At 44.6% G+C, this 15,672-nt stretch overlaps 1 protein-coding gene across 1 annotated transcript in view; it reads left to right on the top strand.

Annotated features, from left to right (window-relative positions):
* LOC143933011 (5-hydroxytryptamine receptor 3A-like) overlaps positions 1-15,672 on the top strand; it is a 65,888-nt gene that overhangs the window by 13,760 nt on the left and 36,456 nt on the right. The window contains exons 4-5 of the mRNA XM_077455927.1: positions 3,590-3,759; positions 6,044-6,201. Of these exons, the coding sequence (XP_077312053.1) occupies positions 3,590-3,759; positions 6,044-6,201 (328 nt within the window). The remainder of the gene's footprint in view (positions 1-3,589; positions 3,760-6,043; positions 6,202-15,672) is intronic.

Here is a 15,672-nt window from a genome sequence, read left to right on the forward strand (position 1 = left end):
TTTTTTATACAAATAGAGCTATCTTTCCAGTGGTATTTGATCACCTCTGCAGTTTTTATTTTTTGCCCCATAAACAAAAAAAGTACTATAAATTTTGAAAAAAAACAAACAATATATTTTTTTCTTTTGCTATAAAACATACCCAGTGTAAAAAAATAACAAATTTCTTCATCAATTTAGCCCAATATGTATTTGGCTACATATTTTTGGTAAAAAAAAATAAGCGTGTATTTATTGGCTTGCACAAAAGTTATAATGGGATATTTTTATTAATTAATTTAATTTAATTTATTAATTTATTTATTTTACTAGTAATGGCAGTAATCAGCAACTTATAGTGGGACTGCGATATTGCGGCAGACAAATCGGACACTTAACTGACACTTTTTTGGGGACCAGTGACACTAATACAATGATCAGTGCTAAAAAAAAAATGCACCGTCGCTGTACTAATGACACTGGCAGGGAAGGGGTTAACAAACATAAGGGGCTATCAAAGGGTTAAATGTGTTCCCTGGGAGTGCTTACTAACTGTGGGGGAGGTGCTTTGACTGGTCTTGCTTAGCAGAAACACAGGATCAGTACATTCCCCTCTCACAGAACCGCAACCTGCCTTGTTTACAAAGGGAGACCATCGTTCTGCCTGTCTCCTGAATGATCGGCGGGTCCCGGCAGACATTGCGTCTGTCAGACCCGCTGGTTGGCTCCTGCTATGTCCAATCACAGCAGGAATGGGACGCTTGCATCGCGTGCACGCGTCCCAGATCCAGAAGTGTCAGATCACGTACTAGTTATGTGATCTGGCACAGAGCGGCCTTCCTGCTGCAGTATATGTGCAGTATATGTGCATTCGGCCAATGTGGCTATTTACTCTAAGATAATATTATAAGACGAAACCTGCCTTGTCTGTTTTTTTTATGTGTTGCCCATTCAAGCAATCGCATACTGTGTTGACATTAGCCGATTGTATACTTACTTAACACTACTTTCAGCTTAAAGGCATCTTCCATTGTTAAAATAAACAACATTTTAGGCCTTTTTAGGCATGTACAAAGTAAAAAAAATATATATTTAAAAGACTCACACACAGTTACACAGTTAGTAAGGTTGAACAAAGACACCAGTCCATCCTGTTCAACCTGAGTAAGTATCTACAATTGTCCCTATCCCTGTACATTGCACAGTCACATCAGTCCCTACCCTCAAGGAGCTCACAATGTCAAGTGTATTGTACATGGGACAATTTAAAAAAAGAAAGCAGTGCTCGTACATAAAACATTATGGCCGATATAGTATATTACTAATATGTCACCGTTTTCTCTCTACTACCTAATATTCCCATATGCTCTCTTGACCTAATTGGATAAACCATCCATTTTCAATTTCTTGAATGAAAGCAGGTGACTAAAAACACTTATCAGACACAGGAATGTTAAAAGTCACGTTCCCGGTGATGCAGACACACCAGATGGCTGGGCAATGAAGATGTAGCCCACAAGGACCAAAGAATGCAGGCCGGCAAACTTTAGTTTGTGCCAAACTTGCATGCGATCACCTGGATTATCATGTATTCCATCATCTTCTCTAATCTACCACTTGACCTTGATGAAGAAGGTGCTTTGAAACACATTGCACTATTCTCATTCAAGAAATTGAAAATTGGTGGTTTATCCAGTTAGGCCAAGAGTACATATGGGAATATTGGGTAGTAGAGGGGACACAGTGACATATTTTCGTAATATACATCAGCCATAATGTTTTATGTAGAAGCACTGTTTTCATTTTTTTAACTGCTTCATGTACAATAATATGGGACTCTCAAGGTGCAAAAATACACAAAACAACAGTATGTAAAAAGAAAATATATAAAATGTTTATTAAACAAATGACATAAATAAAAACAATACAATCAGTATACTCATAACCAAGGATGAATGCAGGGCATCATCTAAATGACAATGGTCTACTGCAGTCACGTTCAAATTGTCTACATGTTTTGCCATATAGCTTCTTCAGGAAAGAACATGAAGATTCTTTAAATATCAAGACCTAGAATTGAACAGCTTTAATTGTGCAATGAAGTCAAAGAGAGAAATGCCAATAAGTACATCAAACATCAAAAAGGATTTATTACATCTTAACTATATCTATGGCTGCATTAATAAGAAAGGCAAGAGGTATTCCCTAAAACAAAAACCAAGGGGCCCTACCTCATGTTGTGAGTCTAGTGGCCCACACAAAACTGATTTAAAGTGGAGTAATGAAATCCAAAAGAATGCCGCAAACACTGTCCAAACACTCGTGTGTGATGCCAGGTCTCCCATAGGGAGAGGTGAATGGTACTGATCTAATACAAATATCCTGTCAGTAAATATATATAAATTTTATATTTGTACTTCACAACATATCATAAAATGACACAATCATTCAGACCAGGATATATTTGTAGTGAAAACTCATTTAATAGGGGTTACTAAAAGAGTATATTGAAGTTACCCTGGGAGTCTCCAACGTTCAAAGGAAAATAGGAATTGCATCATAATTGAAGATAAACCCCACAGGATTACTAAATGTAAAGAGAGAAAAATGGGAAAACACTTAGTATACACTTTTGGTGACACTCAAAAATCTTGCAACCTACCAATTAAAGAAATACTTGCCTCAATATTGAGGAAATAAGATAGAAAAGGTGAAGCACTTCTATATGTTGAATGCACCATACCCATCCAAACCCAAATAGAGGAAGATGGGACTGCAAAGATTTCTGGATAGCCTCCAGTTGGCAATGCCTGTGTTTGTGTCAAAAAGAATTTCCCCCCATAAGTATCCATTGTATATAATTGTAACGACAGGCCAAATATATTGATATATTGCCCCATCCCTGAATACCTGTTTTCCTATTATGTGGAATGTGAGGCTTCCCAGGGTCCCAGCAAAATGGCCACTGCCAAGGGGATCCTTAAATATCCCTCCCCATTGCATCAGAGCATGGCACTAAGCACGGCGCTGAGCATCTCACTGTGATGATGCCCTGTGGACAGAAAGAAGGGGGAGTGACCATGCCACGCAGCATTCCCAGGTGCGTGTGCATGCGCAACAAAGTGCACACGCCATGTCTGTGCACCGTCCGGATGGACATGCCCACCTGGGGCGGAAAAAATCAGATGTCTATCGGAACGTGCCAGAAGTCATGCCCCATACGGCGCAAACACCTGGGACAAAAAAAATAAAATCCTCCCCACACATCGGGTGCAAATAGGAGGCCCACATGAAGCACTCATACGCGCACCCTTGGGTGTCCGTACTGGGACCCAGGCACATCATTGCAACATGTAGAACGTTTGAACGTCACTGCAGTAGACCATTTCCATTTATAGGATGCTCTGTATTCATCCTTGGCTATGAGTATACTGAATGTATTGTTTTCATTGATGTAATTTGTTTAATAAAATTGTATATATTTTATTTTTACACACTGTTGTTATGTGTATTTTTGCACTTTGAAAGTACAATATTTTGATATGCTTTTCACCTATTGATGTGGTAATTGTCAGGTGCCTATAATAAACGTTTATTCATTTCTATTCAGTGTTGAAACAGCAATGGCTTTAGATATTCCTTATGTGTATGTGGATTACAGAGGAATAGTAAAGAACAAAGAACCCTTGGTTATATCAACGGCCTGCAGCCTCAATATCTACTATTTCCCATTTGATATACAAAAGTGCTCCATTTCCTTTACCAGCTGGCTTCACAAAAGTATGTAAAAAATATTTTCCATTTAGAATAAGCAGTACAAAATAATACAAACTCATAAGTATGTCTTAGCCCTTGTACACACGGTCGGAGATTCCGACAACCAAATCCGTCGGATTTTGTCCGTCGGATTTTGTCCGAAACTGTTGTATACACACGGTCGGACAAAGTTGTCGGAAAATCCGACGTGATGACGTTATTTCGTTACGACGGGACTACGTTCACGCTAGTAGCCAATAGCTTTGGTGTAGGAATTTGATCTGAGCATGCGTGGCACTTTGTCCGATCGGAATTCTCTACACATGATCGGAGTATGTCCGATAGGAGCATTTTGTCAGAAAATTTTACCAGCAAGTTGGAAAACTTGGTTCGTCGGATACTTTGATGGAAACAGTCCGATGGAGACCACACACAGTCGGAATATCCGACAAAACGGTCCGATAGGACACATTCCGTCGGAATCTCTGACCGTGTGTACAAGGGCTTATAGTTTTGTACATACTAGATAAGCCTGGATGTATATTTATGGGTGTATCAAGGTATTTTTAGATAATAGATCAATGCTGACAACCAGTAAGCCATGTCTGTGTACTGGTGCTGCCATTACTTCCTGCCTTCTCAAAATGCTAGTTAACTGGCTGTTATGCAAATGCTTTGGATTTAATGCTTTCTGATTCATTGTATGCTGATCAGCAAAGTCAGGGAGAAGTTAGAATCCGGTCAGGAAAGGGGGTGGGGACGAGTGAGCACCCCCCCGAACTGTACCAGGCTGCATACCCTCAACATGGGGGGGTGGGTACTTTAGGGAAGGGGGGTGCCCTGCGGCCCTCCCACCCCAAAGCACCTTGTCCCCATGTTGATGAGGACAAGGGCCCCTTCCCGACAACCCTGGCCATTGATTGTCGGGGTCTGCGGGCAGGGAGCTTATCGGAATCCGGGAGCCCCCTTTAATTAGTTGGCCCCCAGATCCTGGACCCCCATCCTATGTGAATGAGTATGGGGTACATCGTACCCCTACCCATTCACCTGGGGGAAAACGTGTCAATAAAAAAACACATCACACAAGTTTTTTAAGTAGTTTATTAGGCAGCTCTGGGGATTTTATGACTTTGGGGGTCTTCTTCCGACTTCTCCGCACTTTCCGGTTCTTCTCGCCGGGCTCCTCTGCTATCTTCTGCTCTTTTGCTGGCGGTGGCCCGGCTTTCTCCATCGTCGTCGTTGTCGCCGTCTTCTTCCTTCTTCTGTTCTTCCGATGTTGTTACAACGCTCTCTCCCACTGTAATGCCATGGACACAGTGCACGGCGACTTATATAGGCTCAAGGGGCAGGGAGGAGCCCGGCGAGAAGAACCGGAAAGCGCGTAGAAGTTGGTAGAAGACCCCCGGAACTGCCTAATAAACTACTTTAAAAACCTGTGTAGTGTGTCACACTTTTTCCCCCAGGTGAATGGATAGGGGTACGATGTACCCCATACTTATTCACATATGGTGGGGGCCGCGATCTGGGGGCCCTCTTGTTAAAGGGGGCTCCAGGATTCTGATAAGCCCCCGACCCGCAGACCCCGACAACCAATGGCCAAGGTTGGTGGGAAGAGGCCCATGTCCTCATCAACATGGAGACAAGGTGCTTTGGGGTGGGTGACACCCCCCTTCCCCAAAGTACCCACCCCCCCATGTTGAGGGAATGCCGTTCAGGAGGGGGGCGCTTGTCCCCACCCCCTTTCCTGACCGGCCAGGCTGCGTGCATGGATAAGGGTCTGGTATGGACTTTGGGGGGACCTCCACGCTGTTTTTTCGGCGTAGGGGATTGCCCTTAAAATTCATACCAGGCAACAGGGCTTGCAAGGTGTCAATATCGCTGATGAAAGCGGCATGATTGACTTCCTTCTCTAGTCCCATCGTACCTGAAGTCACGTTCAAAATGAATGGACTATAGTCCCTGTGTGGGCAAGTCCATTCATTTGGAAAGTCCTTCGGACCTCCGCCAAAAGTCTGTCAGGAAATCCGTCGGACCAAGTCTGCCGGAAAGTTCATTCATGTGAGTGCAAGTGCGCTCGTTCGGAAAGTCCGGTGGACCTCCGTTGTAAAGTCCGGCGGATTGTCTGCCGGACCAAGTCTGCCCGGAAAGTCCAATCGCGTGTACGCGGCATTAGACTTCTCCACGTACTCCCTGTGAGAAAAATTTCACTGAGTTTGGGTCTACTTTAATTAAACTATGTGATTTGGTTTTATGTGTAATAGTTCCAAATGTTATACATAATCTTAAATGCTGCTTTGCTTTTCTTCAGTTGAAGATGTAAATGTAGATCTTGTGGAAAAAAAAAGTGAGCTGAAGCAATTCAAGAGTAAGTACATGAGTGACGGTGAATGGGATCTTATCAATGTTTCCTCCAGTTACAAACTTATAAAAGATTATCGAACAACCTATGGAAAGATAGAATATATTGTAAGTATGAAGTCTTTTCAACTATTGATAGATAAAAGGAAACTTTTTGCCCTAAAATGCAATCCCCAAACGAAACAGAATGATACAAATGAAAACAAATGAAACCAATCCCCAGCTTATACACTGAAATTAGGTCAAGTCCACTTGATGCATACCACCACAAAGGACTTCATGTACTATATTGCATGTCAAGACAGAGTCTGATGACATCACAGAGGGGTGGAGATTCAGCAATGAACTACAGTGGTATCACATACCTGGTGAAGGTTGTGGAGCCCTCTCTTGCATCTCCTGCTCAAAACTCCTGAAGGGGAAGACAGAGCGTGTGAGGGCATGGAGTGGCATGAGTGCTAGAGTAGCTGGCTGGTGATGTCCGCTCATTAAGTCGGTAGAGCTGGTATTCACAGTCCACAGGACAGGATGCAGAAGTAGCTTGGCACCAGAGCAGAAGATGGAAGCAGGACCAGGAGACAGGCAGTGGTCAACGACAGCCAGACATCCAGGGACCAATTCAGCATGCAGAGCAAATCCAGGAAGCAGGTCAGTGTTGGTAACAGCCAGGCAAAGCAGTGCAAAAATAGCAGGCAAAGACAAGTCCATTAAAGGCTGTGGTCAGAATAATCAAAATGAACAGGATGGAGGCAAGTGAAGTCCTAGGGGAAGCCGTATTATGCACAGGTAAACAGGTACAGCAGATCAGGTCTCAGGAACACAGAGACAAGCTGAAGACCATTCAGCATCTACTATCTTATTACAGTTTAAAAGGGCCACTGGGTGCCAAGTGTGCATGCTAATTGGTATGAGCAAGTGAGGGGGCATGACAAACTGGAATAATACATGTAACATTGCCCCTTTGTTTAGAAGTATGAGAATGTTGGCAATGTGCCCAAGCATGAGAATGAGTATGAGCATAGGTCCGCACTGGTTTTCTGATGCTGGAAATATGGTTTCCATTACAAGCAGGTTGTATCTTGAAGCAACCAGTCCACCACAGCCTGTCTAAGGTATTCTCCATGTACAACACAGGGTTAATAGCCCTGCATTGTACATAATGACACTGAGGGATCACACACAGACTGGAGCTTCCAGGAAAAGAGGGCATCACTGAAGCCTGCTGGAGCAGAGAATCGGGTAAGTAATCCTGCCTGCTCCTGTACCCCCTAGACATTTTTGCAGTAGAGGGGTAGGGCACAGTTTAATTGTGATGAGAACTGTGTGAGGGGTTTGCTCGGTAGCGGGTGTGTGTGACCCCCTGGATGGGTTCACAACACAAAGTCAGGCACAGCAGACAGCGGTGTAGGTTTAAAAAACAAAAGATCCGGTTTATTTATGCTACATGCAGTGATACATATAACAGCCAAACAAAATAAAACAAGAAAATAAATCCTGGTCAGCTTGACCTCTAACTACACACGTAGACTCCCTGTCTAACAACTGGGTGCAGCCTTGTGCTACCCCAGTCCCTGTCTCTATTGTAGGGGTTTGCCACACAGGCGTTAACTCACCGCACAGAACAGATCTCAGACTCCCCAGTCTATACACACAAAACTGGTTCCAGGATGGAGCATCTCCCTATGCATGCTGGGGTTTTTTGTAGAGGTCTTAATGAGCCCACTTACTACAGCTGGGCTCATTAACTCTTCCCCTCTAATTGTAAAAGTCTGCATACAGCCTGAATCTAGGACACACATATTTCCCATCCTGAATACAACCAGGTGATTTTACCTGCGTGCTGCCACAACTGCTATGGAAGTCTTAAAACATTTTACCTTTCCTTAAACAGAAAAGTAAAAGAGTTTGGCGAGTGGCATTTCAGTTTTAGGTGGAGGATGTGTACTCCCTTGATGAGTACACTTATGAAGATGTGTTTTAGTTACTTATTATTAAAGTGGTAGTAAACTCAGAATTTAAAATTTGCTGCATATAGGGTTGTCCCGATACCGATACTAGTCTCGGTATCGGGACCGATACTGAGCATTTGTGCGAGTACTTCTACTCGCACAAATGCTCCCGATGCCTGATCTGATACCTGGGAGAGAGGATTAAGCGACTCATCGCAACTGGAAGTCAGCAGGCATAATGGAAGTGATGCTCTGTATTGACGTCAGCGGGTGGACATCCCAATGCCAATCTTGGTACACCCTGCACTTGGCTGCAGTAAGCCAACAGCAGACATCTTATTACACCCAGTCTATATAGTTTGGGCTGGGTGTAGCAAGATGGCCGCTGCTGCTTTTAATGCGGCCGAGTGCAAGGAGTACTAAAATGGGCATCGCAGCAGCCTTTCCTCATAGCATGACAGTGCCTGATCATCAGTGCCCATAAAGCCCATAAATGCCACCTATCAGTGCCCAATGCCCATAAGTGCCACCCATCTGTCAATGCCATCTATCAGTGCCAGCCATCAGTGCTATCTGTCAGTGCCAGCCATCAGTGCCATCTGTCAGAGCCCACCATCTGTCAATGCCAGCCATCAGTGCCATCTGTCAGTGCCTGTCATCTATCAGTGCCCACCATCTATCAGTGCTGCATATCAGTGCCACCTAGTCCTATCAGTGTTCATCAGTGCTGCATATCAGCGCCATGTAATCTGTATTGTGCTTTGAAAACTGTCACATAACATTAAAAAAAGTATTGGTAAACGGTATCGGTGAGTACTTGAAAAAAGTATCGGTACTTGTACTCGGTCTTAGAAAACTGGTATTGGGACAGCCCTACTTATAATCGAGGCTGCAGCACTTGAACAACGTCACCAGCGCATGCGCTTATCTTGGCTATTTAGGGCATGTACTGAGTGCCATTCCTGTGTTCTGCTCGATTCTGTGCCTCTGTCATGTACTCTCTGCAGCATTGCATTGCAATATCACAAGACTACAGCCCCATGCACAGTTTCCTGATACAGCCCATGTGACATGCTACATCACATGGGGGTGTAAACAGCAGGACAGATCCAGGGATATTCGGAGCAGAGAGAGTGTATTTGCCAGCTGCTGTTTGCTTGGTTAGTGTTCACTACATATGCTCAGGAATCCAGCCATTACCGCAAGCAAGCGCGGAAGTGTTAGACTGCAAAATATGCGGAGGACAGCAGTAGCAATGACACCGGCTTTGGTAGGGAGAAGAATAAAGAAAAATAAGCAGGAAACAGTAAAATGGAAATTAGGGGGGTTATTTTCATGGTGGAATGATATAAACAGGTATTTTTCCCTATCGCTTTGCCTGCGTTTACCATCGCTTTAAAAAAAAAAACTCATATTCTGTTATAGTGGGCCTGTTTGCTTTTTGGACTTTTGCATGATTCGGAGATATACACCGTTATTGTGCTTTATTTCACAAGGGATGGCAAGTGTATTTTTTGTGCATATATAAAATCACTGAATTTCTCTGATATATGTGTAGTTCCAACTATTAGTTGATGTGATATAAGGTGCAGTGCTAAGAAATGCAAACAAAATAATGATGTGCAAAAAAAAAAATATATATATATATATATATATATATATATATATATATATATATATATATATATATATATACAAGAAGACTAAAGACTACTTTAAGTGAGATCTCACGTATAGCTATAAAAGTAGGGGGAGCTCATATATATATATACACACATGACTAACACCAATAAAGAATGTAGATCGTACAGACATAATACTGATAAACTATTTGATCATCAGTGTTTCATAGTTTCCATATAAAATTGCATGGGAGGAAATAAAAATTCCAAGAAAGGAAGTAGGTGATAGGAGTGAGAAACAGTTCAATATAAATTCAAACTTCTACTTCTGGGGAGAAGTTTGATGTGCTTGTGAAGAGGAACACCAGGAGTGGAAATTGACATCGAATGTGCAGCCACCACCAGGCACAATGATCGGGTACTCTTACCAGATCCAATGGGCTACTAGCAAGCAGCCAAGTGCACAAAGAAACCAAAATAGATTGGACTCCACGGGGACCAGCATACAAGGGAATCAGCAAACATAGAACCAGCACAGAGGGAATGTAATCACTCCAACTCAGTGCCCAAGAAACCCAAGGCTCAACCGGGCATAAATTTGAGGAGGAAAAAATGCCACCATAGCATAAAATCCTTAACCAGGTAGATTTATTTAATAAGTAATGCATTTAAATCAATGTGGATGGGTCCAGGCACTGTATATATGTAATCACAAAGGAGGATAGTACAGAGCACGATAACACAGAGCCAGCACAATATGTCCCAATGTTTGTCCACTAAGACATCATCCGTTAGGACAGTAGGGGCATGGAAAACAGTCAAATCAGTTACAATATGGCTTGCACACTCTTTATAGAGTAACACTAATGCAAAAGAGCCCGGAGACTCAGAATGCCATGACGGTCCTTTTAAAGGGGGTGCTCCTAATATTCAGCATGGTCCTGTAAGTCTGTAAGGTCCTGTAAGTCTATAAGGAGCAGCACTGGAAATGGCACAGCATGCATTAATTGAAGATAAAGTCTAATACCGTGTACACAGGACCGGTTTTCCCGTCGAAATAAACTCTGAAGGTTTTTCCGACGGAGTTCTGACAGAGTTCCGCTAGTGTCTTGCTAGTGTCTTGCATACACACGATCACACCAAAGTCCAATCATCAAGAACGCAGTGACGTACAGCACATAGCGCATCGCTGAAGTTTTGTATTCGCCGTGTCTCCCGGAGACAGGCAAACACAGATCGCCGTGAGCGGCCAATCAAAGCGGCCGTTCACAGCGCGATCGCAGCTGCCAATGGGAGATGATCTCAAATGTAAACATATGAGATCATCTCCCATTGCCGTGTCTCTCCCTCCTCACACAGAGACAGCGTGTGAGGAGAGAGAGGATCTGTGAGTCAGCCCCAGTGCCAACTGTCAGCCCCAGTGCCATCTGTCAGCCCCAGTGCCAGTGCCATCTGTCAGCCCAGTGCCATCTGTCCGCCCAGTGCCATCTGCCAGTAGTGCCAGTGCCGCCAGTGCCACCTGCCAGCACCAGTGCCACCTGCCAGCGCCAGTGCCACCTGCCAGCGCCAGTGCCTGCTGTCAGCCCCAGTGCTGTCAGCCCCAGTGCTGCCAGTGCCAGTGCCACCTGCCAGTGCCAGTGCCACCTGCCAGCACCAGTGCCACCTGCCAGCGCCAGTGCCATCCGTCAGCCCCAGTGCCGTCAGCCCCAGTGCCGTCAGTGCCGCCAGTGCCAGTGCCACCTGCCAGTGCCAGTGCCACCTGCCAGCACCAGTGCCACCTGCCAGCGCCAGTGCCATCCGTCAGCCCCAGTGCCGTCAGCCCCAGTGCCGTCAGCCCCAGTGCCGCCAGTGCCATCAGCCCCAGTGCCGCCAGTGCCGCCAGTGCCAGTGCTGCCAGTGCTACCTGCCAGTGCCAGTGCCACCTGCCAGCACCAGTGCCACCTGCCAGCACAAGTGCCACCTGCCAGCGCCAGTGCCATCCGTCAGCCCCAGTGCCGTCAGCCCCAGTGCCGCCAGTGGCACATGCCAGTGCCACCTGCCAGTGCCAGTGCCACCTGCCAGCGCCAGTGCCACCTGCCAGCGTCAGTGCCATCCATCAGCCCCAGTGCCGTCAGCCCCAGTGCCGTCAGCGCCAGTGCCGCCAGTGCCAGTGCCACCTGCCAGTGCCACCTGCCAGCGCCAGTGCCACCTGCCAGCGCCAGTGCCACCTGCCAGACGCAGTGCCATCTGCCAGCCCCATTTGCCAGAGCAATTAGCCAGAGCAAATAGCCAGCACCATCTGCCAGTGCCAGTGCCATCTGCCAGTGCCATCCTCAGTGCCATCTGTCAGCGACATCTGCCAGCGACATCTGCCAGCCCCATCTGTCAGCCCCATCTGCCTCCAGTGCCATCTGCCTCCAGTGCCATCTGTCAGTGCCACGTGTCGTCAGTGCCACGTGTTGTCAGTGCCACGTGGGGTCACTTTGTGGGCATTTCCATTGTCCTGGTGCTCCAGGGCCTTCAAAACTGTAATAGGTGGTTGAGAAATAAGATGTGTAATTTATGCTCCTAGAACGCCTGATGGTGCTATTTCAATATTGGGCCTCTGTATGTGGCCAGGCTGTGTAAAAGTCTCACACATTTGTTATCGTAATACTCAGAAGGAGTAGCAGAACGTATTTTGGGGTGTCATTTGTGGTATACACATGCCATGTGAGAGAAATAACCTATTACATTGAAAATTTTGTGAGAAAAAAAAAAGTCTTAATTTTGCAAAGAATTGTGGGAAAAAGATGACAACATCAAAACCTCACCATGCATCTTAGTAAATACCTTGGAATGTCTACTTTCAAAAAAGGGGTCATTTGGGGGGTATTTGTACTTTCCTGACTTGTTCGGGTCGCAAGAAATGAGATAGGCCACCAGTACATCAGGTGTGATCAATTTTGTGCGATTCGCATCACAGCTTGTAGACTCGCTAACTTTCACAAAGACCAAATAATATCCACTAATTTGGGTTATTTTTACCAAAGATATGTAGCAGTATAAATTGTGGCAAAAATTTATGGAAAAAAAATTATAATTTGCAAAATTTTATCACAGAAACAAAGAAATATGCGTTTTTTTTTCAAAATTTTCGGTCTTTTTTCATTTATAGCGCAAAAAATAAAAACCCCAGAGGTGATCAAATACCACCAAAAGAAAGCTCTATTTGTGGGAAAAAAAGGACACAAAATTCATTTGGGTACAGTGTTGCATGACTGAGTAATTGTCATTCAAAATGTGAGAGCACCAAAAGCTGAAAATTGGTCTGGTCAGGAAGGGTGTTTAAGTGCCCAGTAAGCAAGTGGTTAAGGACCAGAAGGATTTGCCCCTTAACCACTTTCAGACCGGACCATTTTGCTGGTAAATGACCAGAGGTCTTTTTACACTTTGGCACTGCGCTGCTTTAACTGGTAATTGCGCGGTCATGCAATGTTGTACCCAAACAAAATTTGCGTCCTTTTCTTCCCACAAATAGAGCTTTCTTTTGATGGTATTTGATTGCCTCTGCGATTTTTATTTTTTGCGATATAAACGTAAAAAGACCGCAAATTTTGAAAAAAAATGATATTTTCTACTTTTTGTTATTAGAAAAATCCAATAAACTCAATTTTAGTCATACATTTAGGCCAAAATGTATTCAGCCACATGTCTTTGGTAAAAAAAAAGTCAATAATTGTATATTTATTGGTTTGCGCAAAAGTTGTCACATCTACAAACTAAGGTACGTTTTCTGCAATTTACGCAGCTTTTAGTTTACGACTGCCTATCTCATTTCTTGAGGTGCTAAAATGGCAGGGCAGTACAAAACCCCCCCAAATGACCCCATTTTGGAAAGTAGACCCCCTAAGGAAATTGATAAGAGGCATGTTGAGCCCATTGAATATTTTATTTTTTTGCCTCAAGCGATTGAATAATGACAAAAAAAAAAATTTTTTTTTTTTTTTACACAAAGTTGTCACTAAATGATATATTGCTCACACATGCTATGGGCGTATGTGAAATAACACCCCAAAATAAATTCTGCTGCTTCTCCTGAGTACGGGGATACCACATATGTGGGACTTTTTGGGAGCCTAGCCGCGTACGGGGCCCCGAAAACCAAGCACCGCCTTCAGGCTTTCTAAGGGCGTACATTTTTGAGTTCACTTCTCACTACCTATTACAGTTTTGAAGGCCATAAAATGCCAAGATGGCACAAAACCCCCACAAATGACCCCATTTTAGAAAGTAGACACCCCAAGCTATTTGCTGAGAGGCATGTTGAGTTCATGGAATATTTTATATTTTGCCACAAGTTGCGGGAAAATTACAAACTTTTTTTTTTTTTTTTTTTTTTTCACAAAGTTGTCACTAAATGATATATTGCTCACACATGCCATGGGCATATGTGAAATGACACCCCAAAATAAATTCTGCTGCTTCTCCTGAGTACGGGGATACCACATATGTGGGACTTTTTGGGAGCCTAGCCGCGTACGGGGCCCCGAAAACCAAGCACCGCCTTCAGGCTTTCTAAGGGCGTAAATTTTTGAGTTCACTTCTCACTACCTATTACAGTTTTGAAGGCCATAAAATGCCAAGATGGCACAAAACCCCCACAAATGACCCCATTTTAGAAAGTAGACACCCCAAGCTATTTGCTGAGAGGCATGTTGAGTCCATGGAATATTTTATATTTTGCCACAAGTTGCGGGAAAATTACAAACTTTTTTTTTTTTTTTTTTTTTTCACAAAGTTGTCACTAAATGATATATTGCTCACGCATGCCATGGGCATATGTGAAATGACACCCCAAAATAAATTCTGCTGCTTCTCCTGAGTACGGGGATACCACATATGTGGGACTTTTTGGGAGCCTAGCCGCGTACGGGGCCCCGAAAACCAAGCACCGCCTTCAGGCTTTCTAAGGGCGTTACAGTTTTGAAGGCCATAAAATGCCAAGATGGCACAAACCCCCCCCAAATGACCCCATTTTGGAAAGTAGACACCCCTAAATTTAGGGGTACACTAGTGAGACTAGGTAATAAATGGCGGGTGCCCTGAAACTATAAAAAAATAACTAACCAACCAGCGTCACCTGTAACAGTTATATGGTGATCACTGGTGAAAGGGTTAACTAGGGGGCAATCAGGGGGCTTTATGCGGTAGTATATGGGGGTCCCTGGCGCTATAAAAAGCTGCGGCGAACCTAAATACCTACCTGCCTAACTAGCGTCACCTGTGACACTAATACAGCGATCAGAAAAACGATCGCTTATTAGGCTGGGTTCACACTGGAGCGATGCGGGAACGCCACGAATGCGCGGCGGGTTCCCGCATCGCATGCCTCCCGGCGGCAGTTCACACTGCCCTATGCGAACTGCTGGGAGTGTCAGTGAAATGTTACTGACACCCCCAGATCAGTTCGCATATCGCAGTGCGATCTGCAAACTCGGATCGCATGGTGTGAACACCCATGCGATCCGATTCTGCTGCGGGCCAAAAAAAGGGTCCCGTGCGAATTTGCGGCGGGTGCGGCGGGTGTGGCGGGTGCGGCGAATGGCTGAACTCGAATCGCACAGAGATCGGATGTGATTTGCACTGCAGTGCGGTGCGAATCACATCCGTTCTCATAAACCGCTGCAATGTGAACCCAGCCTTAGTGACACTGGCGACGGGGGGTGATCACGGGGTTAAACCTTTATTGGGGGGGTTAGGGGGGTACCTTAGAACTAAAGGGGGCTAACCCTAACTGCCCTAACAGTTATTAGTCACAAATGACACCCGCCGGGTGATCAGGGGGTTAAACCTTTATTAGGTAATAAATGGCGGGTGCCCTGAAACTATAAAAAATAACTAACCAACCAGCGTCACCTGTAACAGTTATATGGTGATCACTGGTGAAAGGGTTAACTAGGGGGCAATCAGGGGGCTTTATGCGGTAGTATATGGGGGTCCCTGGCGCTATAAAAAGCTGCGGCGAACCTAAATACCTACCTGCCTAA

Source organism: Lithobates pipiens, unplaced genomic scaffold, assembly GCF_037356315.1.
Source record: "Lithobates pipiens isolate NorthernLeopardFrog02 unplaced genomic scaffold, aLitPip1_a1.2 Scaffold_27, whole genome shotgun sequence".
NCBI lineage: Eukaryota > Metazoa > Chordata > Amphibia > Anura > Ranidae > Lithobates > Lithobates pipiens.